Source organism: Colletotrichum paranaense (genome assembly GCF_030867605.1).
Source record: "Colletotrichum paranaense strain IMI 384185 chromosome Unknown Scaffold_7.1, whole genome shotgun sequence".
Classification (NCBI taxonomy): domain Eukaryota; kingdom Fungi; phylum Ascomycota; class Sordariomycetes; order Glomerellales; family Glomerellaceae; genus Colletotrichum; species Colletotrichum paranaense.
The window spans coordinates 373,282-399,177 of NW_026848965.1; the positions used below are offsets into that span (position 1 = coordinate 373,282).

Consider the following 25,896-nt stretch of genomic DNA (forward strand, 5'->3'; position numbering starts at 1 on the left):
GGAGTTATGAGTTGACAGACCAAGCGAGCGCAGATCAACATGATCATGCCAGAATACAGTCCGAGGAAAGATGGCGAAGATGGTCCAGTGTGAATCCGCGGATCAGACATGTGAAGCTCCAGGTGTGTAACAGAGATGGGTCGGAGATCCTCAGGATGAAGAGTCGTGAAGATGGAAATCCTTGGTAGTATGCGGTATCGGCGTTGCAGTCTTCAGGATGAGATCAAGTTTCCTTGGTGCGATGATGTTGTCCCCATGTCGGCTCACAAGGCGTGAGCAGTCGTGCAAGACCTCAAGATGATGAATGATGCCGGTTGTGTTGAAGAGTGATATTCCAGAAAACAGCGTAGTAGCAAGTCCCGTCCGTCAGGATGTGCTGCTGTGGAGGTAGACCAGGTAATGTCAAGTCGAAGCAGATGGTCAAAGCGAAAATCCATGAACAGAGAGAACAGCAGCCGACGCGTGCTGGAGCACCGTGATAGTCCAGGGTCTATTTGCCGAAATGTGCCATTGTCAAGCCTGAAGTAAGGCAGTAACAAAGCGGTAGAACCAGCATATCCACTGTCGTTGGGTGAAGGTATCCAGGGAAGTCCATCCAAATGCGAAGCTGGGCAGCCTCTATAGCCTCGGGTGAGACGTCCATGGGTCCCAGTAGGTCATATCCATGAATATCCATTGGGGAAAAGGTTTCCAGGTATTGTCCAGGTTTGTTTGGTGCGAAATATTCCAGTGGAGTCCAATTTGCTGCTTGTCTCAGGTTTGCTGTTGTCGGGCAGTACTCACCGGTAGAATAGTATCAAATATTGTTGATGACCGCGTCTGGCACGACAGGCAAGAGGCTATGCCTCTGCACTACGGTCTCCTGTAGTCCAGCGGAATGAAAGTATGTCCCGGGCAATGATCCTTCGGAAAGTGTCCAGGCAGAAAATAGTCCGGAGTCCATGGGTCGATATATCCTTTTGAGTTTGAATGCCTCCGCGGCGGGAAAGATCTGGTTGGTAGAGACGCGAAGAAACTGTACATGAAGCTTGCAATACATGACTTAAAAAGACGACGGACCACCCTGGGAACAGAATAAGAAAAGACAATACCTAGAAGGTGTGTGGACGTCGTCCAAATCAAGAGAATTGTAGCCAGGCATATCCGGGCGCGGAACAACAAGAGCAGTCATTGATTCCTCGGGTCGCGTAGTCATGCAAATCCAGGGCAATGTGAATCAACTCGGCTGAGTTGTGTCGTGTGAAGATACCAAAGAAAAGAGCAAACACAGCGGGTCACTTGTTTGCGACGTTCCTTTGGAATGCTTTGGTCGAGATGGTGTCGAGTATGGTAATCCTTGGGTGGCAAGATGCGGAAGATCTTTTTTGATCTTTCTTAGCTCAGGTTGACCGTTTGTTTGAGGGCTGAAGGGATGTAGGCGGGTAGAAGAAGACAATATTGACGCTTGTTGGGTTGCCAGAGATCAGCGATGCAGAATGCAGAAGAAGTTGGGTAGGAATGAGGTTGCGGGTTGGGCTGAAAGAATAAGAAGAGAAACAGACGTCGGGCAGGGACAGAGGGGGTCAGCGGGTTTTAATGTTGCGGGACGAAGCCATGTCTCTGCTGGCATTTGCACAAACGAGCGAACGAGATGAGGTCTGTGAGGGGGGCATCCAAGGGGCTGCGGGCATGGCAGACTCGGGAGGGGAGGATTGGGGGTGGAGCTGTCTACCACGTCGACATGCGTGGCCCCCCCTGCCCATGTTCTGCTGGCCAGAGACAACCCCTGTTCCGAAGCATTGGCGCCCTTGGTTTCTGCAAATGGATGCTAGGCCAAGGCAATAGCAATCACATCTTGGAATATCTTGTCCACCACTCATTTCCAAGCCCATCCAGTCTCATCTCTCTGTCTTGCGTCGTGGGCAGCTGCTGGCCAGAGTGTCTAGACTCCTGGCGGCAGCAGCAGCAGCATCATCATCTTGTTCTTCTCAGCTTCTGCTGGCTGCATTGGAAACAGACAGATATGCGGCCAGCGTCCACCGCCGAATCGCCGACCTCGTCGTATCCAATATGTGCCTTGGTGTTGGCCGTCACAGAAAGACCGCAGGTCAAACTCGAGCTAACACACGGCGCTAGCCAGCTGGCCTCATTCTGTCTGCGTCTGTCATAGGCCCGTTCCGAGCGAGGATGGCGGTGACTGGTCTTGCTTCCTTGATTTTCCTGACTTGAATTTGGGTCCCGGGTGGAGACTAGTCACGTCCCTGGCCTATCGCGCTGCCAGTATTTCGTCCGTCTCGGCAGCGTGGAGGGATCATGGCTGCAGCACCAACACATCCGTGCAGAAACCTCAAGCGTCCCGGCGGTAGAAGAGTAGGCCAGAAGACGCAGAGAAAAGAAACAAGGCTGCGCAGCTCGTCGACTCGCACCAGGAGCGGAACTTGCTCATCCTAACCATCCATATGTGTTGCTCTTGTTCCGACTGTTCCTTGACTTTCCCCCTTTCCCTCCTCGCACAGACGTGATAGCCTCCCGTAACCCGTTTCCAGTAGCCGTCTCGAGCATCAAAGTCATGGCGCCATCTTGAACCAATGTTTTGACGCGCATCAATCGACGCTTGCCGAGGTGACATCGACACCGCCGGCCGCTAGAAGAAGCCAGGCGACAGACGGCGGCGGAGCAACAGAGCGAGAGGGTGAAAAAAGACGCACACGACACTAACAACAGACAAGTGTAGCACCACAGCCGAGCGGGAACTGCGGAAGGCCGGACTGTCAGCCCGTTTGTCCATCAACCTCGTGTTACTCTTCCTCCTGGTCGTTGGCTGCTTCATTGGTGTAGGCATGCCGCCGGCTCACGCGTCGACGAAGCAGTGGCCGTGGTTGGCGGGCCGCAAATGGCTGACACACACCGGCCGACAGTCTCCGTCTCAACTTGCACAATCTGCCAGTAGCTATTTTGGCGTGTTCGATGCTCACTGGCTCGGGTCGCAGTCAGTCGGCCACACACCACAAGCAACAACGCAGTGCATCACGCCCGCAAGACACATAAACGCGCTTCGCGATGCGGTCTTTCGGTGTCTACCAGCTGGCCTGCTTCTGGCGGAAGCGGTCCTTACCAACCATTTGCGACTCCTTTGATGATGCTGCATTACGATGCATGAGTAACGTGCAGCGTGTGGCCTTGTGATGGCTTGATAACATGGTGCAACTTGTCATGTTCGATCGTATCATGGAGCGCAGCGGTAACGGTAGCGGCACCGGCAACGACAGCGGCATCTTGAGTAGTTTGATGCGATCCACGAGCATTCGACTCGATCACCAGCAATCGCTCCACGTCGTCTCTGACTTCGTTCTCCGGATTCCCGTCGAGTTTGCATTAAACAGCTCCATCTTCTTGGCCCCTCCACCTCGGTCTTCTCTGACGCCGATGAGCTGGAAATCGACGAAGCCGGTGCTCTTGACTCTTGTTGACTTTGAGGCCAGCATTAGCTTGAGACGCGGGGAACCACTGGCGTGTGGCAGTTCAACGCAGTTTAATGCGGAATGGCTAATGAGCTGACGTTGACACGGAATACGGGACGAGGGGTCAGCGAGAGACGTGAGACGGAGGCGCCCGTCGTCGAGCGGAGAGCATTGACGATGGGATGGAGAAAAGACCTTGGCGATGGACGCAGACGACGAGGCGTTGACATTTGAAGTTGAGATCGAGAGAGTGTGTGCAAGGTTCTTGCCTTCTGTCCCAGACTCTCAGATGGAGTTTCTTATGTAAGGTGGTAAGGTCAAGTGTAAGAGCAAAGACTAAGACACATGGCATTGGGGAAGCCACGATGCGCCATGCGATAGCGCTGTCCGTTTTCCGTTTTCAGAGTCGTCTACCTACAACGTCCCGTCAGTATGGATAAAACAAACAAACGGCACTTAGCTTGACGCAAGCCACCCGCAGCCCCAGACCAGCGCCATAGCTTGCCGCCTTTCTACCCATCTTACCTTAATTGTCTAATCACCGGTACTTGCAATCAGTAGATACCTCGTGTCGGGACAATAGGGTAGGTGTACGATGAAACCACCTTCCTTCCTTTCTTCACTTTTCCCCCTCCAGCATTTTACTACCATTTTGCATCAAAGGCTTCACAACTCTTGGACGCAACTTTTGCACGTGATTGTCTTTGATATTCAAGCATAATGATCAGTACATGAGTATCCACTGCTGACCCATCCGTGCCGGCAGAGTTCCAACCTCCCGTTCGGCAGCTTCCCTTTCCACACTTCCCCATCGAGCCCGGTCGCAGGTGGACTACCTTTTACTCGGCTCATCCTAGTCGTCTTTCCACACCATTGAACTCTGTCACGCTCGTCCCTCGGTAGATGCTGCCGAGTCGAAATCCCCCTTTAACACAACGTGAGGCAATTGGCAATCATGGCGATCTTGCCCTTGCGCCTCGCCGCCGTCGCCGACACGAACCGGAGATCAAAAGATGCCAGTCGGTGGATCTTTCTTCAGCTGCTAGTTTTTTCACTGTGAGAAGGAAGGAAAACAAGTTTCGGATATGAAGCCGCCCGTCTGCGCTACGACAAATTGGGTGTTGCTGCGCATCATCCCCTACCTAAAACGCCGATCTAAATCTCGGTGTACCGGCTTTCTGACTCAAGCCAGGGTCGCCAGCCTCCAGGTCACCGAAAACTTGATACCGGATCTCGACAAAACGTTGCTCCGGCATGCAGTCGGCGATGTCATGTACGGAGATATGCACAGACGTATCTCTTTCTGTCGAAATGGTGCTAGAGGGCAATGAGCATGCTGATTCGGAAGCTGGAAGATCTTCTAGCCGTGTTATTCTTGACTTTCAGCCACTCACGTCGTCACGTCCACTTCATGGACGCAATGTGCAGAGCCCGTACGACGCAAGACGGCTGCTTCCCATATGTCTTGTAATCTCCCCTCAGCATCTGAGCCTTCAGTCCAGGCAACTTCCGCCAGGACTGCCTTCGCGTCGTGCCAGCTGTCGAGCTGCAGCACGTGGCTGGCCAAGCTCAATTTCGCAGCGTACAACTCTCTCCACCTCGCGAGTTGCTCTCTGCCTGTTGCGGTAATTGGTCTGCCCGTGTAAGCCACAGCAGCTCCGAACAGGACGCTCCATAACCAAAGGCTGCGACTGAATGTCCCGGCAATCATTTCCTCCTCCTTGTCGCAAACATCGTCAATGAGCTGTTCCAGCAGCCACACGGTAAGGACGCAATCCATTTCGCTGTCATTGACCGCCATGACGAGGTAGAAGAAGGTGGCAATGTAGCTCGCCCTGCTGCTCTTTGCGTCGCTGTTGAGCATCGTCGCTATATTGCGCTCTGGATCGAATCCACGGGAAAGCTCCCAATTTAGGTTTTTGGTATAGTCCTGCCAGAGCCTGTCCGTGGGCGTCTCGTCGCCTTCCCACCATCCGTATCTCGGTGCTTGCCGCGGCGGGAGACTTTCCATATCCCACAGTGAAGTGAACAGCAAGGCGATGATACTGGGCTGGAAATCAGCACTAATGGCATCGTGGATCACATTTACTTCCCCTAGACGTAGGCGATCGCCAGCCCTGTCCAAGTAATTGTTAATCGATCAATGCTACACATTATCCGCAAGGGGCCACTCACATCTGCAGCATCTGTTGCGCTAGGTTTGATCTCATCAAGTTGTAGCCGTTCTTCCTGAGAGTCAGCCTGTGAAGACCGCGCAGGTGCTTCGAAGAAGCATCCAAGTCCCCAACCGCTCCCTGCGCATGCCATTAGCATACAAAATTCTATCATAAGGACGTCATGGTTCTTTACCTCAGTGAGTGCCAGGCTGGCTATAGCAAAGATGGCTGTGTCGCTGACGGTTTCCTCAGACTCGGAGAGTTGCTGCTTCGCAAACTCATAGGCGGCTGTCTTGTGATAGAGAAACGGCACCTTGACGTGTTCAAGGGATCCAGTGACCCATGCCCATTGGCAAGCCGCAACCACAAGGCAGCCGTGAAGCAGGCCCGGATGCAGAAGTGTCCTTTGTACGCTTGCTCATTTTAGCCCGGATGATGTCGTGGGATAGGAGACGAAACCATACCTGCATAGATTCTGTCCCCTTTCTACCGGAGTCTGACCTCTGACGTAAAAGGCAGTGACTGGGCATGGTGTTAGTCAAGTGATCTCGGAGGCAAAGAAGGCGGCTTACATTGGTGCCAGAGCCATTGCGACATTGCCGACATCTGGTAGTCGCATGAGAAGCCGGCAAATGGCTGGTTTGACACGACATTGGTTATGGTGGAGGCTTCTTCAGCCGGGACAACGGTGAGTTCGGACCCAGATCGGGACTCTGAAAGAGAACCTGATCGAGACTCCTCGTCAGGTTCGACGTCTGGATATACACAGTCCTTGCCGGTCTGCAGACAGTTTGTGCTAAAGCCGATGTTAGGTAATCATTCAACGGGAGGAGTGTCTTGTGCGTTGGTCCTCCACGGGCAGGACGTGGGATAAGGGGCAGTTGAGGGGCACGAGTATTGCCAAGGGGACGTGGGCATGGCAGATGAGAGAGAGGTGCGTACCACAAAGGCTTGCGCTCGTCACATCGTACATGACGCTGCTTGCACGTCGAGCAACCGTTCTTGCTGCGACGGTGGAATTTGCGTATTCGGTTCTTAGGCGGTGCCATATCAACGCAACACACCTCGTCATCAATGATTCTCCACACAGTCCTGGGGCCTGAAGCGGCGCCGATTGATCATGCTTGGTGGGAACTGCGGCTATGCGGACCAGAGCGAGATTGATCTTGCGGCTGCATGAGATCCTTGGGAAAGCTCTGGGCAAGAAGGGGACAGCATAGAAGTGGTAGCTGGGAGATTGGAATTGAGCGAAGAGATACACGTAGTTTGCGACTTAGAAGTCTCTGCCTTCCGTCCCTCATGTTTAATCAGCCTCCTGAAATTGACGAAAACGTTGCTGATGTTGATGATGATTGGCGTAAGCGGTCAGGTGGAAGTTGCTACACGAGAGGTGCATAAGAGTTTGACCAATAGGAGATGAAGGGTGTCAGTTGGTGGGTCAGGGAAACACCCGATCCAGCCCCGCCAAGCCCCTACAGGTCGGTTCCAAGTACGTCCTGCCGTTGTTTTTCCGGTCATTGGAGTTGTACCTTAGGTAATGGATGGTGCGTATTCAAGAGCCTGGAGAGAGAGGGCCGGACCTGCAGGACCTGAACTTGGATGGAAAAAAGTGAATATTCAAATGGGAAAGCGGCGCCCTGCCTCATAGGTTACTACTCCATACACCATCAGGCAACACATCTTCACTTCGGATTGACAGTACCGTACAACCACACTTCCTCCCGCCCAGCATCCCAGCCGAGGATTCAAACAGACGAACAGAATATTCCAGAATTCAACCTACCTGCGCTAATAAGCAAGGCATAAACCAATCTTCCATACCAAAGTGTCCTCTTTAGCGTCGAGCATCAACCCTGTCATCCATTGAATCATCCTCACAGCCTAGACTACCAAGCCGGTGTTGTTCCCAACGTCAACACCGAAGATTCGAAAATGCTTCTATGGCCGGATCCTTCCATAGGTGCGACCGTGGCAATCGTGGCAGAACTGGGCCGATCAGGAACCCGCGACGGGCCTCTCGATTGAACTCGATCTCGAGCCGTTATCCCGGAAAACGGAATAGAAGCATCGACCCGACGAAGCAAAGACGCATTGACAGCTCGGTGGAAGTGGCCGGTCATACCCTTCCGAATCGCCAGATTTAAAGTGGGACACACCGGTTGTGATTTCGGCCATGTCATGCGCATTTCGCTCCGCCATGCGCAACATCCCGGCCTTCTCAATGCCCGGAGACATGGGGAGCCCAAGAATCTTTGCTCCTTTGTTTCGGCCAACATTCAACGGTCTACTCCGCTCCAGAAAGACGTCGTCTCAATGAGGCATACGAAACAACACAACAAACTCCCCACCCACCCTGTATCAATGCGCTGCTGGAACGACAGGTGTCGCCGTCCACAGACCGACGAACGACGGCTTTCCCCCAAAATCTTGCAGCGCATACACATGGCACGAGATGTATCTGTAGTCGTTGTCGCCATTACACCAAAATAACTGTCAAATGTGACAGCAGCTCGATACGTTTGTGACGAAATTGGCAACAAAAACAACTAACGTCATCCATCTCATTTTATCTCTTTGGCGATTTGATCGTCCCGCAATCCCCGCAATCCACAAGGCGCCGCCTGACAGCTCATCAATAGACGAAATAGCCATCCTGCCCCCCTCCTCCACTCGGCAATCTTTGGCTCGTTTCGACTGCTTCTGACTGTTACTGCACCCCGAGATCGATTAACCTATCTAGGGCGTATTATGCACAGAGATTGCGGCGATCGTCCGACCACCACTGTTCGCCCTTGGATTCGGAACAGTCGAGTTCGAATCGTTGAGGTTATCGAGAACCTACCCAGGCACGCCAGGATACTGGGGTTAACCGAGGCGCACGTCATCCCGCTTGATTGGCGATGGAAGTCGATGGCGATGGGCTAGTCACCCGCAGCCAGCCGAACGACCAGCTTGAAGCCTCCGGGGTGCACACCATTGGCCCTGGCGGGGGCCCAGACGCTTCCGCCCAAATCTTGACCAACCCTAGCAATATCTTCTTGGATCCATAAGCTTTCCCTTGCCTCAATATCGCCGTGACTAGCTTCACGTTCGCTACGTTCAGATCACACATACCATTTGTCGGGTCCGCGAATCATTGAGGCTCCAAAGGTCACCGACCCGGTACTGCTAAAGCAGCAGAAGCCACCCGGGATTCAGCGGAGCAAGACGCCCACGATTTTGACAACGATGAACGTCTGCTAAAGCGCTGCATGATTGGTTGACTGGTAAATAGTCAGTCGACCCCTTCCGAGCAATGCCACTGTCGGGGTATTCGATGGAGGGTTCCTGATTCAATGATGCACAAAAGCAACTTCGACTTACCAGGTGGGCATCAAGGCATGGTTGGGCACGCATATTTCGCACGTAGCGCGCGTCCCCTCATCGTATCGGCCGTCGGTGTTTGCTTGTCCAATTTGTGCCCAACCCGGCCTGTTGTCACCGCTTCTTCTCCCGCTAGGTACAACCCTGCACAAATCATCCCATCCGGTACCGAAAAGCTACTCCGACCTTTCGGGCAACAATCCTCCAGCCCAGCAAAGGAAAAGTTTCTGTCACAGCCCAATCGGTGCCCTACTCGACACAACTGGCTCCGGCCTCCGTCAGGAGTTGGCACGTCCAATGGCTTCCACGCGTGAGCCTACACAGGCCGGCCATAAGATTCGTCGTCCTTCTGGGGTCTTCCTTGACTGAGGGGCCAACTGTCAAAAATTCGACCTGGCATCGCGCGAAAAATAGAGGGGGACACGAAGAGCACCAGCAATCAAAGGGCACGCTGATCTCCCTCGTCACTCGCGTGTCGTGCCCACGATCCACGCTCGACAAGCTAGGGATGGATGCCAACTTGTCCTGGGGCTCCCACCGTCGACCAATCTATTCCAGGACGCCCGACAGATGAACCTTCTGGACTACAGCGCTTGGCAGTCACGTATCCTCCAGCCCATGCGGCAGCCGTCCCGCTTGAAACCAGAGACGTCTCCATGAGTCCATGGTGTTGGTCATTGGGGCGAATGCAAATCTTTACTCGAGTCTCGCCGGCCTGCGTCTGTCCTGGTCCCTGTCCTCCCTTCGCCTCGACTTCCCAACGGACCACATCTTTTTGCTGTCTTGACCAGGATCAACCATTGTCGCCGCTCCAGTACAACGCCCCACGAGGAAGGACATCGCAAGCAGACATAAATGCCTCCATTCCGAACTTAATCATCCACTGTCAGGATCCTGCCCGCTCCCCCATCCTCGTCCATCCCAGGAGCTTGTTGGTTTCTTCTTTCCCATTTTGCGCCAGCAAGATCAGACATCTCCCACTAACCCCCTAGTGTCTTTCACGTCAAGCCATTCCCGATCATCTTATAAGTCATTTAAGGTGTCTTCGTGGAGACTGGTCGTTTCTTGGACCGATCACCTGCTTGCCCCCCATCACGCACACCGCCCTTGCAACGACCCGGAGTTCTTCAAGGGTCCCATCCTGGAACAAGACCATTTTTGTTATCGTGGATTCCCTTGTGTTTGAGGAGACAACCTGCCGCATTTTCCTAGGAATACTTGGCCGAAGATCACAGCCCAAAGGACTCTTTTTTGGACACCCAGGGCTGACCTGCCCGCCCAAGGACTATTCATATTTCACGTGGCTTCCATCTCAGGACACTTTGGACATTTCCAAACATTTTGCTGCCTGATTTCTTTTCTCTTTACCGTTATGCCCCCGGAAGATATGGCCCAGCCGGATTTTGCCTACAGACCATCAGCCATGTCCAACGGACCGTGGAACTCGACGCGGAGGTACGGACCGCTCTCCTAATTTCCAAACAATGCCCGAGGAGGGGTGACTGACCGTTGAGAAAAGTTCAATGTACAACGATACATTCCCGCCTGCCGGAGGATTTGATACCAACTACTACCGTTCATCGAGGTAAGAACCAGACGTCATTGTTCATGATGTATTCCCACAAAGGAGCAAACGAGTAACACCGTCCCTTTCAAGCGTGTCCACGTACTCGCCAGGAGCTAGTAACTACAATTTGCCGATCGGAACCAATCCTCATGCTGTTGCCGCTGCCGCTGCCCCGGCGTACGGATCGCGCCCAGCTTCTGGCACATACGGCACCAGTGGTGCCGCCGGCTACGGGTCGTACAAGAGTACGAACTCTCAATCATGGGATCACCAGGAAAGATACTCCCCGACGGACTCGGTCGACGACATTATTGCATCCCCGAACCTTTCTGATTATTCACTCGAGAACGGGGCTGGCACCACTCCCCCGAGTAAGAGCAAGGTGAATGGCAAGGGTCGGCCACAACGTCGACCTTCTAACCGCGACGAATTCGACGGCCCGCATCAGTTTCTCGCTCGCCCGCCGCCAGAATACATTGCCATGCAAGAACGCGAACTGCCCCATCTCCCTACCAACCTCCACGTTCAAGAGCAGGACTTGGTGCTCACCCAAGTCAACGACAGGCTCTCTCAGTGCGCGTACGACTTCGTGGCCAAATACCAGTTCCCCATTCCTTTGACACAGGACATGCGACCTGTCGAGCGACCTCAGGACCGAGAATGGACAGAATGGGTTTACCTCCTGAAGCGCCTGGCTACGAAGCGCCGCATCCCGGCGCGGGTACTCTACAACGGCCAGATTAAGCAGTTTGTCACGATTCTCGAGAATTCATTGGAAATGCGACATGCGGCCAAGCACCAGAGTCGCCCATTAAAGGACGACCGCAACATTTTACAGCTCATTTCGGCGGGCATTCAGGTAGCCAAGATCCTCAAGGACGCGAGCGCCATGGACTACCTCGACCGACTATACGTTTCTACGGAGAAGCAAATTCAAGATCGCGCTGCACAGCGGTTCAGAAGCTAGTGTGCTTCCATGCTTCCTCCTACCATATACTCGCCCAGGCCGAAGTTGACAACCTCGCCGTGCGCAGCAAACCACGGCGAGTGTCTCGATGCTGGCGGCCAACGTGGCAATTTGTTTACGACATTTTACGGACCTTACGAATTGAAAGTTATTGCAGAAGGGCGGAATCCACCTCATTCTTTAGAAGAAGAGAAGAAGAGTGTAAATGATTCCACGATACGGAACCGGGACGTCATCAGGACGACAGCGCCCTCCAACGGCACGACGCAGGAGAACACACCTACAGGCTCTAGCTTAGCTCAACACTCCACTTCTCGGCAAAGCGAGTTGCGTCTTGTTTGTTTTTGAATCTGATTTTTGTACGAGAAATGGTAATGGCGCTCCATTGTGGGCAGAAAAACCTCGCTTTACTTCTGCGGCCTCCAGGGACTCTCGACTGACCTGCCTCTTTACACACGCACACGACACACACACTTACATACATACCTTTACTTGACCCTTTACGGTTTGGTTTCGCAAGCAAAAAAGGGCATGAGCATGCTACAGGGAAAGCGGTGGGCGCTACAGGTTCATCAGGAAAGGGCGGAAACCTCTTTGTACATTGGCCCTGTTATTTTGGTGGCTTGCTATTCGTTTCTGCACTGCCACGGCGTGGTTTGGGGGCCTGGAGTTGTTTCAATGGGTCATATCTTTTTTTTTGACAGACACCCTTCACTTATACTGGGCTACCGGATGGCTGTTTTGACAACGTTTATTTTGCGCTTGTGCGTATTGTTTGTCTCTGTTTGTGCAGTTCACGAGAGAGAGAGCAATTTGGACATATCCCTACTATACTAGTGCTGTTTTCTTCTCTACTCACTTGATTTGGGCGGCTTAGATGAGCCTTTGGCAGTTTGATATCCTATAGCCCGTGGCTGGGCGCGCTCTCTCAGCGCCAGAAATCTACGCATTGTCCTTCAAATGTGCCGGTATCCAGTTCGTAAACGTCATGACTTGAAGTGCTCTGTTCGTCGCACGGCTCCTGACTCCTGCCATCAAGTAGGGGACGGGGGGTGCTCACGCGTCTTCCCTGCGCGAGTTCCAGGAGCCAAAGTTACGCCATCTGGCTTGTTAACCCGGCATGATGGCAGGACAGGTGTGGCAGGAACCCAAGTATCCGTCGCCTCTGCCCCTGTCCTATCGGTGCGACTTTGTTAACCCCCACACCCGGCGGCGCTTGGGTTGGGCTGAAATGAACGGTGATCATCAGCCGATGGGGTTCCTGCTTGCGTGCCTGACGGTGTGACTTGAGCGGGAAGGACCACCAAGGGCCATCAGCGGCGATCGATGGATGTATCTTACACTATCACCTGGCCAAGAACGGGGAACGCAAACTGTAAAACGACCAAGGGAGCTCTGTAAGTCGATGGGGAGACCGTTGTGTCGCATCCCGCCTGATGGGTCCCCCGGGGAAGAAGGGTCAGGGCCGGGGAGGCGAAGCAATGAAACCGGGGGGTAAGCAAGCTGTTGGAAAAGTGAATTGAAGATGGATGGGAAAGAAGGGGTGCGATCTGCGTGCCGCATAGAATCCCGTCGGACTGCGCCGCGTGCCCCCCTTGACAACTCATGTCAAAGGCGAGGCAAAGAGCCGGTGAATAGTGCGATGTAGACTTACAGTATCCGGTGATTGGTAGGGTTACAAAGACAAGTATGCGATGAGGTTGCTGGTGGGACTGGTGAGGTCGTGTTGAAGAATGACAAGCAAACCGGGGCACATGGCAGACAGGCCAAAAGGCCCCATCTTGGCTTGTGCTCTGTTTTGCGATTTTCTCCAGTTCTATCGCCCACATAGCGGTGTCCGATTGATTCATTGTCGCCAGGAAGGGAGTTCCTTATGCTTTGCTATCAGTACGGGTAAGGCAAACTCCAAGGCGCGACCAGACAGGCCGGTGCTAGGAATAAAGCCCATGAGCACAGGGAAGCAAGGATGCGAAAAGAGCGGAATTCTGGAAGAACGTTAGAGTCCGGTAGAAGGTGGTTTCGAATATTGGCTGACTAGAGAGTGAATAAGCAGAGCTGTGTGGCAGAACAAGGTTTGCAATGCCCATGGTTGCGGTGGTTTGGATTTTCTATCTTGGGGACATTATCCCACCGTATCGACTTGAAGTGGTGGGATCCCAAGCAGATTGGAGGACGCAGTGGAAGAAGGGGGTTCGTCCCGGCACGCGACTCACTGGGTTTACCCGGGCAGAATTGGAACGTGCTTCTGTCTGTGACGAGGGTGCTGTGCCAACTTCGGACTCGGGATCCTGAATCATTGTTTCGAGGTGTGAGAGCTAGTTTCGTGTCGGGGTGGATCGTGAACAGGATGACCAACGATGCTATAGCCGGCCTGTTGTAGTTGGATATTCTGCCTTCAATTTCGCTAGTTATCAACGGGGTCGCGAAACAAACCACCGGCCCTTGTGTAGTGTCGGCCAAGCTGCCTAGAGGAGGAATGGAGCAGGCCAGGAATGGCGGCAGGATGCCGACGGAAGCGGCATATAATCAAGCAAAACCAGCCGTTTCCTCTTTTTCTCACCTGAGGCGAGTGGCAATATGTGACCCTGGACACCGGCGTCGGCGGGGAGGCCGTGCCGGGCGGCATGGACCCGTTTAGCTTCCGCGCCGAAGGGGGTTTGTGGTCTGAGCTGTGCCAACTTGGACTTGCAAACAGACGGACAGATGTATCCTTACGTTGTGCGTGTAAGTGCTAGTCAAGCGCCGCGCGCGCTAAACCTTATCTTGGCGGGGGATGCTGGGTGTTGTTCTAGTCACACGAGAGAGGAGGCGTGATGATCAGCTTGCCAGACTCGACATTGTAATCGTGGTAGAGAAACGAGGTTGGCGTTGGTATTTCTACGGCGGTGTCGTGAGGACAAAGGTCGAATGCCGGCGGGTTGGGAGCTTATCCACTCTGGTAGATCCGGGGAGCGATTGTCCTCTGATACATGCATGCAGCTAGATGCTTGGAGGCGGTTCGTAATGCGAAGAACGACAGGACGCGGAGTGGCGGAGTGTGGGAGGTCGGTTTGAGTCAAGGTGCACTCGAGGCTTGATGTTATGACTGCTGGGGGTTTTGATATCGACGGGGAGCGGGATGCAATCCTGAGGGATGTTGGATGACGGTCAATCATCAAGGGTCTTGGGGCTCGGGCCGGTTCGCTGGTATGAGCTTTACTGTCGATCTCTGAGGCAATTATAAGAACGGAATAAGAAATCAGTCTTTTCGTACGTTAAAGGTTCGTGGTGAAAATAAGTTCGACGTCGGGTTGGCGTTGCATTGATAAAGCGCCTCTCAGGTGATGGAGGTCAAACGGAGGAAACAACGTTGGTTTGATTGGGAGAAGGGAAGAGGACAGTGCCGATTGCTAGAAACGCAACGCTGATGTATAATTGGCAAGGTAGGTAAGGGTAGGTATCTTGTGCCTTGAAGTTTCCCGAAATTCAACCTTTCTCGCCACGGAACGGAGCCGCGGCACCAAGTGCGTTCCCCGATGGCAAGAGCCGGAATCAGCTTCGGTCACCACGGTCACCGGTGCGGCAGTAGGGTCCTCCCGCAGCTCCGGGCCCCGGTGAGCTGCCGGTGATGGATCGGGTTAGAGCACCCTCATTCGTGGAGCAGTGGATCCACCTTCGGTCCCAGAAAGGGCCTAGCGGCTCAGCTGGGCCGAAGGAGCGGAGACCAGGACCAGCTCATCCAGCAGCACAGCGTGCCCACAAGAAAGTACCTTACAGGTTGACGGGTCTGCGCGGGATGGCCGCGGCGCCGCTGCTTACTGGTCCCTCCGCTCATCTGCTGTCATGGGGGTTGAGTGTGTGACAGCGCCGTTCTCCCTCCTCGTATTAATCTTGTTGGCTGCCCTTTTCGCACCGTCTCTCCTTCGTTCCCGCTCTTTTGCATGACTTTCCCGAGCGATAAAGAACGGTGAGAAAAGGGTAACTCGTGAGATTGAGCAACATCTATTCGAGTCCGGCCGACGACAATTCGAATCGCGACTTCGATGAGTGTTGAAAGGGAGAAGAGACGAGACAAGGCCTAGCATTTTTTTCGCTTGTCCGGAGAGTGACCCCCGCGCCAGTTGCAGAATTGGAAGTAAGCAGACACAGCCCCCCCGGATTACTGGCCATTCGACGTTGTGAGGAAACAAGGACCTGTTGTTCGGTTTTCTCAACAGAACCACAGGGGGCTACGGAATCATCGAATCGAACTCACCGAGCGGATTGAAAGCGCCGGCGACTCAACGGTTCGCCACTTATAGGTCCTGCCTACTCACAGAAACTACAATGGCTTCTGTTTCCTCAAGGGGCCCGACGCCTCATTCGCCTTACGATCAGCAGTCCGCGGCCGACACCGAAGAATCATGGCAGTATCTCGACTACGCCTCGTATCCGGCCTCAGTCGGCTTCCTACCTAGCCCGGCCAGCGGCAGTCTCAACGGCTTTGCCGTCGTCGGCCACCATGCCGGCTCGGACCCGGCGGGCCTATCCCCGCTAAACCTCGACCTCGACCAGCCCGCCTTCTCCGCCTCGAGCTTCCCCGACCAAGCGGAGGCGTTTGCTGCCCCGGCGCCGTCTGTTGATAGCCAGTTCGTTCCCAGCGGCCAAGAATCCAATTTTTTGACACCACAGGGCTTCCTCTTTGCAGAGGAGCAGCTGAACCTGAATGGTGAGTCCTCATTCCACCCGTGGCCGACTTTCAAGTATACGTGAGCTAACTGTCTTTGTTCTCAGAACTGACATCTTTCGTCAACTCATTCCAATCGAACAATGCCTCCCTGACCGGCTTAGACACATTCCCGCAACAACAGCACGATGGCGGTATCGACCTGTCACAGACCTTTTCTCATAGCATCAACCCGGGCCCATGGAACCCCACGAACCTCAAGGTCGACAATGGCAGCTCAACGTTCTTGATGGAGGACTTTTCCGCAACCTCGTCTCAGAGCTCCACATCCACAAGCCCCTCCCAGTCCAACTCCAGCTCCCCGGACCTCAAACATGAGGGAGACAGGGCAGCATCAGCCAGCCAGATCCGCAAGGTTATCACCGGCAAGGTCGAGAAGAAGAAGGCTACCGAGCCCGCAAACAAATTCGTCATCGTGACGCCCAACTCCATCAACGCCTCATCGGGTCGCCCCAACCCGTGGGAGTGCTTCGAAGCCATGAAAATTCAAACGCGTGGCCGCAAGGGGCCTCTGGCAAATGCGACAAAGGAGAGCGCATTGCAAGTTCGCCGTCTGGGTGCCTGCTTTTGCTGCCACAGCCGCAAAGTCAAGTGCGACTCGCAAAGGCCGTGCAGGAGCTGTAAAAAGCTTGCCAGCCAGGTGCCGCAGGTCGTCTGCTGGCAATTCTCCGACTTTTTGACCGTGTTGTTCCCCGACTTCATGCGCAGCCACTTCCGCAAGGATCAAATGTCGAAATTCATGGAGGAGAATGTCGACCTTGACGCGGTGCAACTAGCGCCTCGGGAGGTAGAGCTCTTTTCTGGTCTCTCGGCGTCGCTCAAGGTTCGAGCGAGGTTCTTCAAGCCTCGAACGGAGGAAGTACAGCAGCACTACCATCTGCATGTGCAAAAAGACCGGATAGACCTGCAAGCCAGAGGCTCGGCACCTATGGTGTTGGAGTTGGATTCGGCAGCTCAAAGGGAGGCCTTGAGGAAGAAGGTGAAGGAGTACCTCGCTGCTATCGCAGCCGAACCGAGGTTCGCAAAATCAGTGACAGAGTCAATACGGCACACCGAGTTGCCAAAGAAGGTCTTGGACGTTGTGCAGATATACGCCAATAAGTCTGATGTAAGTTGCCATGCTACTGACTGTCTTGCGTAAGAGCATTGGTTGACCCGACCCAGTCGTCAATGGTGAAGAAGGCATTGGCGATCTACGGCGCCCACTTCGTCATGACCCGCCACCTCTGCATCACACGGCAGAGTGTCGTGGGCCTCCAGGATTCTGGTCTCGTCCCTCAGGAAGTACCATGGGTGACCCCACGTGTCGTCAACAGGCAGATCAAGGCGGTAATTGACGAGCTCCTGATGAGGGACATGCAGCATCTCTTTGAGTCCTTCTCAAAGTTGCTCAAGCCTAAGTCAAAACAGGAGTGGGCGCCGTGTATGGCCTCGTTCCTGGTACTGTGCCTCTTTATGGAATCGGTCGAGACATCCGCAGATAACTTTGTGGTGGCTCTCAACGAGATTAGCCTGCGTAACCACACGCCACCGGAATACAAACGGCAGGACGCCCTGAATATTAACGCAGCGGTCGAAAACATGCCGTTCAAGCAGTTCGCGTACCAGTTCCACCAGATCTACCAGACCCACAGCCGGGATACGGCGAACAAGCCCTTCAATCCCATGCTCGACAACTCATGGGCCCAGCAAGGCGACTTGGACGGACCAGCCATAGAGATGGTCTTGGGCCTGAGGAATTTGATCCATCAGAACGGTAGGCTGACCCGACAATCCAATGATTAAACCGTCGATGCTGACATGTGGTGTATAGGCAAGGAACTCGAAGGATTGGCGGATGACCCAATCCTATCGACCGACCACGAGCAGCACCCGTTCCCGCGAGATGTAGCGGCCAACTATACGGGTCGCCTGGTGTCCAAGTTCTTGTTGTCTTTCATGGACGAGAAGCACATCTTTGGCGAGCACTGGATTTGACAGAAGTTTAATGACTCGAGGGATGGAGTGGAATTGCAATTCTTGCGCAGAGGATGTCGGAATACCCTTCATATATATCTGATGGCAGGTACAACTCGGTGACATGGGTTTAGGAATAATGACTCTCTACTATAATGACACCAATCAAGGTGAATTAAGAACGCACCACGTGCAACTCGTGTGAGATGCCTTGTGATCTGTTCGTCCGATTTTAGTCCTGAAGCCGCACTATCTCGACGGTATCAGGGTGGAGCGGACCGGTTGTCTAGACCGTTGGTTTTGTTCTCCCACTCGAACGAATAAAAAAGTAGTTGACACTCTTGCGCAGTAAGATCGCGAGGTGTAGGCATATCGTGGGGTTGGTCCAAAGACCTTATGTGCTGTGAGCACACATCAAAACGAGCTCGCGGGCTTGTCCGTGTCGGTTGGCTTCAGCACTTGCTCAAAGCCATGGACGACGGTTTGGTTCAATACCGAGACGCAGTCTGCCGTGCGATATCACACGGCAGTCTAACGCCATCCTGGAATCTGAAAAAGACCATGCATAAGATCCGTAGCCCAAGCTGGGATGGGTGGCCCGCGAACTGTTGTTGATGCTGATGAGGAACACAAGAGAGGAGAGGGAAGGGGAACGCGTGAAAATATACTTTGCGAGAAAAACCAGGTCGAAAAATTGTGGAGACGCCGTCTTTCTCCTAGGTCACGAGGTTTGACGACGTGCTAGCCCTGATTGGCTCAAGCTTAGGCAGCACATGTCATTAGCTAAGCAGGGCAGCCTGTAGGCAACGACACCTCTTTATTTGTCTGGCGGACCACAATTCCCCTCTCTTTCGAACCCTTTTTCCTCTTTACACACTTTGCACCAAAATAATCAACCGATCTCGACGTAACTTCTTCCACTTGTGGTTCGGTCAGTTTGAGTGCTAGAGGGAAACTGGGCTGTGCCTCCTATCCCATGTTTCTTGGGTTTCCGGTTCCGTCAATCAAAACGGAGCCCGTCACCGAGAAATGTAATGGGGGAGCGATTCCCGACATACTCCGAGTTTTTGTAAAAATGACTGTTCCGCCGCATCTCCGTACCCGTCCCGCAAGCCTCACCGGCACCATATTCCAGTCAGCCTTGAGGCCTTCGACTCACCACCGGAGCAAGTAATGCCTGTCGAGAGTTGCCCAGTTTGTCCGAGATCAGTCACACGGGCAGTGACAGCATTGCATTGCCCCGACGTGCCTCTATTTTGTCATTGTTGTTCCGTTTTCCAACCTTTTTTCCCTGCCCCTCGCGCGCAAGGGCGCAAACGCGCTCTTGCCGTTTTACACCGAAGCGCAAAGCCACACCCGCTAACAATGAGCAACTTGCTGCCTTGTCAGTCATACGCAACGGCGCACACATATCCGTTGCTCGTGACGAGACCTGGCACTCCGTTGGCGTTGGATTAGTTTTCCCTTTCTCCTGTCTCCTTGTCGCCGAAAAGCACTGCATTTCCAGGGCGCGGACTCCCCTCGTGCCTGGAAATATGGGGGTTGCTGCCTCAGACCGTCTAGGACCCCCATGTCATCTCCGTCACCAAACACGTCTTAACCCAGGCAACCAAGTCGTCTCCCAACCCCTCCATTCTGCAAACGTCGATGCGTTTCTGAGGCCGCGGTCATGTCCTCATCAATTCATCCATTCCGGGAAGGAGGGGTCTGCAGTTGCACCGATCTGACTCACTGGGTTCTTGTCTTTGATCTGCCTTGCACTGCGGCTAGCTCTACAATCTGTAGGGGTCCATTACCTGATACACATCGTTAAGGCACCCAGGCTTAGATGTTGACAACCTATACCGTAGACGAATCAGACTTCGCGAATCCCTGGGTTTTTAGGAATTACATTGCTACCGAACCAGGATCGCCATACCGAATATGCGCAATCGCGTGCAAAGATATGGTATTTCCATTCACATTGTCGTAACGAGTCACCGTGCACTGCCATGTCGAACCTCAAGTCAACGTTGACTAGGGGGCACTAAGTCGTTGAACCTCTCAGATTGTCTTGTCTGCCTCCCCAGGCACACTCTTCTGCCTGAGGGTGACTCAATCCAAGGTCGATTCAATATGAAGCTCGATTGTTGGTCCGTTGGAGGTTCGTTGGAGGTCCGTTGGATATAAATGCTCTGTGATTTCTTGATGCCTTGAATCTCTTTTGTTTCCAACAGACTCATCACACTACACTTCACACCAACAGTCATACACTACTTCATCACAAGACTATCACTGCCTCATCCTACTTCGACTCATACCCAATCCTCAATCCTCTTACGACCAATCGCCACCATGAACACTACTGCCCACGCTACCCCCATGATGCTCCAGAAGGAACGCTCAGATGAGACAAGTTTCCCCGTTGACCCTCGTGAGTTCTTCGAATCTAAACGTAACGCTTCCTTTACTAACTCTACGAAAGTCCCGGGAAAATAAGCCAAGTCGATTTCAGCTACAATTAAGCAAACACATCTCTATCGACGGCGTTTACGGGAATACACACAACATGAAAGAGGCGACACCACACAACCGGAGCATGTCGTCTGCCTCACGGCGCTCCATTGGCTCGAGCACACAAACTGTACTTTTACTAGATTGGGGGACACGGGTTGGATAGTTCTTTATTTCAGAATGGCACGATGTCGGGCATAGGGCTGCAGGGCACAGCATGCGTACCTTACCTACGCAGCCCTAAATACCGCCGCGGGATCTTGCATACAGAGGGGCGTTTTGGGACATTTCTACGACGATATCATTGGAGAACGACGATGATTCCGATATGAGGGGAGGGGTACACACCACGCTCACAGTTACGATACGAGAAGGGAAGGCTACGGCATCTCTGTTGGGCATCTATAGGCTGAAATTGACCTATATACACACACACTTACACCCTTACACACACACGCCCTTCATGCAGCTATGGGGCTTCTCTTGTGGCTACCCCTTCTCCAGCGAGTGAATGACCCTCTCAACCAATGCCATGCGTCCTTCATCCGCTTTAGGCAATCGTGACATGTCGTCCGGGTGGATGTACGCCCTTTGCGGAGGGGGCTAAGCGGAGGTGGGAGTGGGAGCGGTGGGATGTTGGGCCACCCGTTGTCGTCTGGCGGGTTCCTAATGACGAGGCTCGGAGGTCGGTTGAGTGTAGATTCTGACTGCATCTTCTGATGGACTGAGGCACCTGTAAGATCAATTGAAGCGTGGGATAGCTCGTAGACAGGGGTGCGTACCTTAAGTGCTGCTCGCTTCTGTAGTGTTGTTGCTACTGCAGTCAACGTTTCTTAACATCACTTTACACAATTCTTCATAGCGATGCAGTCATGTCTAATTTATACAAACTTCTCTACGCGGCATTGCATTTCTTTTCGTTGATCATGTGTCTTGGTCTGAGAATCTCAGAGGACCATGGCGATCCTTAGATATGAGGCTCGGCTTTGCCGGGTTGAATGTGATCAACCCCAAGCACTGTGAGGCGGGTCACTTGGTACTCAGAGTTATCCTCAGATGGCACTACAGAAAGCATGTTCTTTTCAAAAGCTTGTGTACGTGGTGCTGAGGTGACGAAGGGTGATGGAAAACGCTGGAAGACTCTGGTGCATGGGCTGCTGAGGGGTAGGCATCCCGTGGCGAAGTAACACCACCACCTGATGGGAAAAGATATGGCAACAAGGGCTCATCGGCCTGCCTTTTTGATAGCTTTCATACTTCATTCTATCAAGTCTAGTCTCATATTGGATTGATGTCCACCATTTCAGTTGCCACTGGCCTCGCCTTTGCTAAGATGAGAGACAAAAACCCTAAATTTATGAATGTCTTGAGAATTATAAATTTACATAGTCATTGGCCTACATGCCAGCATTGGACTCGGATTCATATATGTAGGGTGACACAGGGATAAAGAAGTAGCTACACTAAAGAGATTTGTCTATTTATAGAAAGACATCTGCGTTGAAAGGACTTTTGAAGCATAATGGCTTTGTGGCGACGAAGAAGTAATGGCCATTTCTCTATTCTCTCTCGCAGAACTTTTGAAAGGCTGAGGCTCACTGAGTTCGTGAATTTAATCGATCTTTACCTTGATCGATAGTCTGAGACTCAAGATTCATCTCCAAGTGTAATTCTCCTCTTGAAGATAGCCTCCGCCATGGGATATTCATGTGCCGTGGAGGACAAATAAGGTACGTAGCTCCCTTGAGGCAGGATGAACCGTGTTGCATACTGGCCGAGACCCCTTACTATGAAGTGAGACTTCAGAGTTGAGCTTTTTTGATATGCTACCTAAGTACCTCAAGTGAGCCTAAATCTGAACAACAGGGCTGTGCCTAACATCTTCCCGTCAGGCAGTCGGCCTCCCGCATACGACCAACAGATGTATGAGTACCCAATCATGTACTCATCTACATTCAAACAAAATTTAGATCTGCTCCTACCCTGCCTTGTTAATTCTTCTTCTTTTTCTTCTTCTCACCTCTTCTTCTTCTTCATACCTCGTCCAACGCACTCACCTCGAAGAACGAATCTGCGAATTTAGCTACGATAACCAGGATCAATCAACACCGACGCGTTACATCACCTTTCAATCGCTATGGACGTCAGGGACGTTTCTGATGTCGGCGACTTTGCCTCCTTAATGGAACGGCTCCAAGCTGCCGCGGAACGAGGTGGCCGCAGAAAAGGATACGTTCCTCATGATCATCCTCCCCCCGATGTGTTGGTGATGCAGTTCATGCTGGCAAGATCAATGCGCATATCACGCCCGGCAGCTTCTAGTGGAGGGTCGAATATTGCAACTACTCAGGTTCCACCGGCATATTTGCCCTGTATACAGCCTGTCAACGAGCTAAAGCCTCTGCCAATCTCCAAGATGAGGTTGGAAGAGCACCACCGAGGCAAGCTAGTCATCGTACGGACAATGACGCCCACGGATCAGATTAACGCAATCATGGCCATTGCTGAGGACAAGGCCGGCACCGCCGTCTTACTCCAACTTTACAACCAGCCGGATCATAGGGTTATGCAACCTGACGACATATTCCCGGAAGGCAGCATCTGCCTCATCAAGGACCCGTTCTTCAAGGCGACTACCGATGGCAAATACAGTTTACGAGTGGACCACGTTGACGACATCATCCTACTACCTGAGGGCGACGAACGCATCCCGTCGCAGTGGAAGACGTGGACTCCTAGTGTCAATTCCGAGAAGATCCGGCAGCAAGGAAACAATGCTGTAGCACAGCAAGATTGGGGAAAAGCAGAAATCTTGTGAGCAGCAGATATGATGATTATTGATCTCGCGGAGGTTTTTACTGAATGCGGTTTAGATATTCCAAGGCACTCGACTCTGCTGCCACGCCTGAACATAAGCGTGCAGCGCTCCTTAACCGTTCCTTGGCAAACCTCAAGCTTCATCGCCCGGAGAAGGCACTGAGCGATGCCATTGAGAGCCGACAGGAAAATGACCCAACCGAGAAAGGACTGTTCAGAGAAGCCAAGGCCCACTACGCGCTGGAACAGTTCTCGCTCTGCGCCGAGAAGCTACGTCAAGTTGTTATCCTGAACCCCGAAAACCGTGACGCAGGGAAGGAACTGGAGCGGACTATGTGCCGTATTCGTGAGCAAGATCAGGGGATCTACCAGTGGAAGCACATGCACAACCAGGCCAAGGCCACCCCCCCTACAATCGACTGTGCGACCTACACTGGTCCTGTCGAGGTGCGCCAATCCCCTGGACGTGGACGAGGGCTCTTCACAACCAAGCCCGTGAAGGCTGGTGAACTTCTTCTCTGCGAGAAAGCCTTTGCGTACAGCTATGCTGGCGACGACGATACTGTCAGTCGCCAGAACATCAAGATACTTATGAGCTGGGACACAAAGAGGATGACGATGGGTGGGCAGGCAGATCTTCTTTCCGGCCTTGTACAGAAGCTCCATCACAATCCCCAGACTGCCTCCCGCTTCTTTGACTTGTATCGCGGAAAGTATCGACTAGACGAGACTGCAGAGCAGATTGAAACTGTGGTAGATACGTTAGTATCTCATGGGAATACGCGAAGGTCTCAGCACTAACTCTATCACAGGTTCCTTGTCGCGAAGATCATAGGTCTTAACTGCTTCGGTGCACCGCGAGCATCCGTCCTCCACTTGACTGATACGGGAGTTCAACAAGGAAGCTATACCACCTGCGGCATTTGGACTCAAGCGTCCCACATCAATCACTCATGTGTCGGCAACTGTCGCCGCTCGTTCATTGGAGACGTGATGGTGGTGCGAGCTTCGAGAGATATGGACGCCGACACGGAGTTGCTGATCAGCTACCGGCCGCCTGATGAATGTGCGAGCTATGATGAAACTCAGAAGCATCTAAAAAATTGGGGGTTCACTTGCCGATGTGAGCTGTGCGAAGAGAAGAAGTCGATCTCGAAGCAGACTTTCCAAAAACGCCAAGGGCTTTTCCGAGAGTTGAAGAGCACCATGAAAGCTTGCAGGACTCTAGCTCAAGAGTCCAAGGCACAACGGCTGATTGGCCAGCTCGAGGAGACTCACGCCGCCGGAAAAGGATCTTACCGTCTGGAACTATGGGACTCGTACCTTGCGCTCGCCCAGAAGCGACTGGACAGGGGAAAACACTTAGAGGCTCTCGAGTTGTCCATCAAGAGTCTCGAGGCTCGTGGCTTCATTCTCGAGGCTAGCCGGGCTGTGAAAGCATCAGGCAAGCGCCATCTAAAGATCATCAAATGGGGTCCACCTGGCGAGCATATCGTAACGGCCTTCCTCGTCATGTTCCATGTGTACAAGATTGTGGCCCCTGAGCTATGCGCACCGGCGAGGGAATATGCTAGGACGGCTTACGCAATCTGCTACGGAGAGAATGACAGTATTGGGAAGGTATTTGAGGAGCTTGTGTGATGTTTGCTCACACATATAGCTCCTTTGACAAGCAGGTCATACTAGGAGGGGTGGCATTCTCACTCTCATGTATCATACTGACTACTGGGGCTGACACCACGATGAGCCACTCACTGCACAGAGTATAGCATTGATGACATACAATAATAGTTTACAGGGGACCAAGAGAAAACACCAACGACCTTATCGTATTTGAATTGTGCACGCTGCTGTAGACTTCCCGAAACACCCAACCTGTAATTGAAGTTATCGATAATCAGGTAGGTCTCAATGAGTGGTGAACGATTTCAATGCTATTTTCCGCGCAAGCCTAAATTACTACTGCTCCAGTTCTTGAAAGAACGGAAAGGCCAGGTCCTTCAACTGTGCCTTCAACTGTGTTGAGTACCTCACCTCTCGGAAGTGGTCGGTGGCTCATATGAAGCCTCGCCCATGTGAGTCACTGAAGTTCAGCTCTACCAGCTCGACCTGCCCGTCCTTCAAGCTATACACTCAGCGAAATCAGATCTAAGGTTCAGTTCCAGGTTATAGTTTATCTCATTGCGTCATGAAGCCGCAATTATGTGGACGCTTCTCAAAATTTAGGATGCTTCTTAGAAGCTATGCTGTTTAGCACTCAGCAGGTGCACCAGCGATGGATGTGAAGCTGTGAACAGCTGCTGCCAGATGAGTTGGGGGTCCCTCTGCCGGAAGGGCCTTATGTAATTTAAGGTTCTGGACTGACCAGGGACCCTGTAGGCCCCTGCCCAACCCGACTTTAATTGACGATAGTGGGACATTTCCAACCGCGT

The 25,896-nt window shown here is 52.8% G+C and overlaps 7 protein-coding genes across 7 annotated transcripts; 4 read left to right on the forward strand and 3 right to left on the reverse strand.

The window, feature by feature from the left end:
• Window positions 1-4,830: 4,830 nt before the first annotated feature.
• On the reverse strand, window positions 4,831-7,831 carry CPAR01_08916 (uncharacterized protein; the record flags this gene model as incomplete). Its single annotated transcript, XM_060493183.1, has 6 exons — window positions 4,831-5,557; window positions 5,616-5,734; window positions 5,790-6,009; window positions 6,061-6,118; window positions 6,169-6,392; window positions 7,719-7,831. 6 exons carry the CDS (start codon window positions 7,829-7,831, stop codon window positions 4,831-4,833), a joined length of 1,461 nt encoding a protein of 486 aa, XP_060347313.1.
• Window positions 7,832-10,331: 2,500 nt separating this feature from the next.
• Window positions 10,332-11,493, forward strand: CPAR01_08917 (uncharacterized protein; the record flags this gene model as incomplete). The annotated part of the gene is made up of 3 exons (XM_060493184.1): window positions 10,332-10,414; window positions 10,479-10,544; window positions 10,617-11,493. 3 exons carry the CDS (start codon window positions 10,332-10,334, stop codon window positions 11,491-11,493), a joined length of 1,026 nt encoding a protein of 341 aa, XP_060347314.1.
• A 1,034-nt stretch (window positions 11,494-12,527) lies between these two features.
• On the reverse strand, window positions 12,528-13,273 carry CPAR01_08918 (uncharacterized protein; the record flags this gene model as incomplete). The annotated part of the gene is made up of 3 exons (XM_060493185.1): window positions 12,528-12,669; window positions 12,835-12,888; window positions 13,173-13,273. 3 exons carry the CDS (start codon window positions 13,271-13,273, stop codon window positions 12,528-12,530), a joined length of 297 nt encoding a protein of 98 aa, XP_060347315.1.
• A 328-nt stretch (window positions 13,274-13,601) lies between these two features.
• Window positions 13,602-13,790, reverse strand: CPAR01_08919 (uncharacterized protein; the record flags this gene model as incomplete). Its single annotated transcript, XM_060493186.1, has 1 exon — window positions 13,602-13,790. The coding sequence occupies one exon, from the start codon at window positions 13,788-13,790 to the stop codon at window positions 13,602-13,604; it is 189 nt and encodes a 62-aa protein (XP_060347316.1).
• Window positions 13,791-15,798: 2,008 nt separating this feature from the next.
• Window positions 15,799-18,175, forward strand: CPAR01_08920 (uncharacterized protein; the record flags this gene model as incomplete). The annotated part of the gene is made up of 4 exons (XM_060493187.1): window positions 15,799-16,180; window positions 16,246-17,306; window positions 17,363-17,954; window positions 18,012-18,175. 4 exons carry the CDS (start codon window positions 15,799-15,801, stop codon window positions 18,173-18,175), a joined length of 2,199 nt encoding a protein of 732 aa, XP_060347317.1.
• A 2,313-nt stretch (window positions 18,176-20,488) lies between these two features.
• CPAR01_08921 (uncharacterized protein) lies at window positions 20,489-20,632 on the forward strand (the record flags this gene model as incomplete). The annotated part of the gene is made up of 2 exons (XM_060493188.1): window positions 20,489-20,567; window positions 20,619-20,632. 2 exons carry the CDS (start codon window positions 20,489-20,491, stop codon window positions 20,630-20,632), a joined length of 93 nt encoding a protein of 30 aa, XP_060347318.1.
• A 2,152-nt stretch (window positions 20,633-22,784) lies between these two features.
• On the forward strand, window positions 22,785-25,105 carry CPAR01_08922 (uncharacterized protein; the record flags this gene model as incomplete). The annotated part of the gene is made up of 3 exons (XM_060493189.1): window positions 22,785-23,461; window positions 23,521-24,225; window positions 24,277-25,105. The coding sequence occupies 3 exons, from the start codon at window positions 22,785-22,787 to the stop codon at window positions 25,103-25,105; spliced, it is 2,211 nt and encodes a 736-aa protein (XP_060347319.1).
• Window positions 25,106-25,896: the final 791 nt, after the last annotated feature.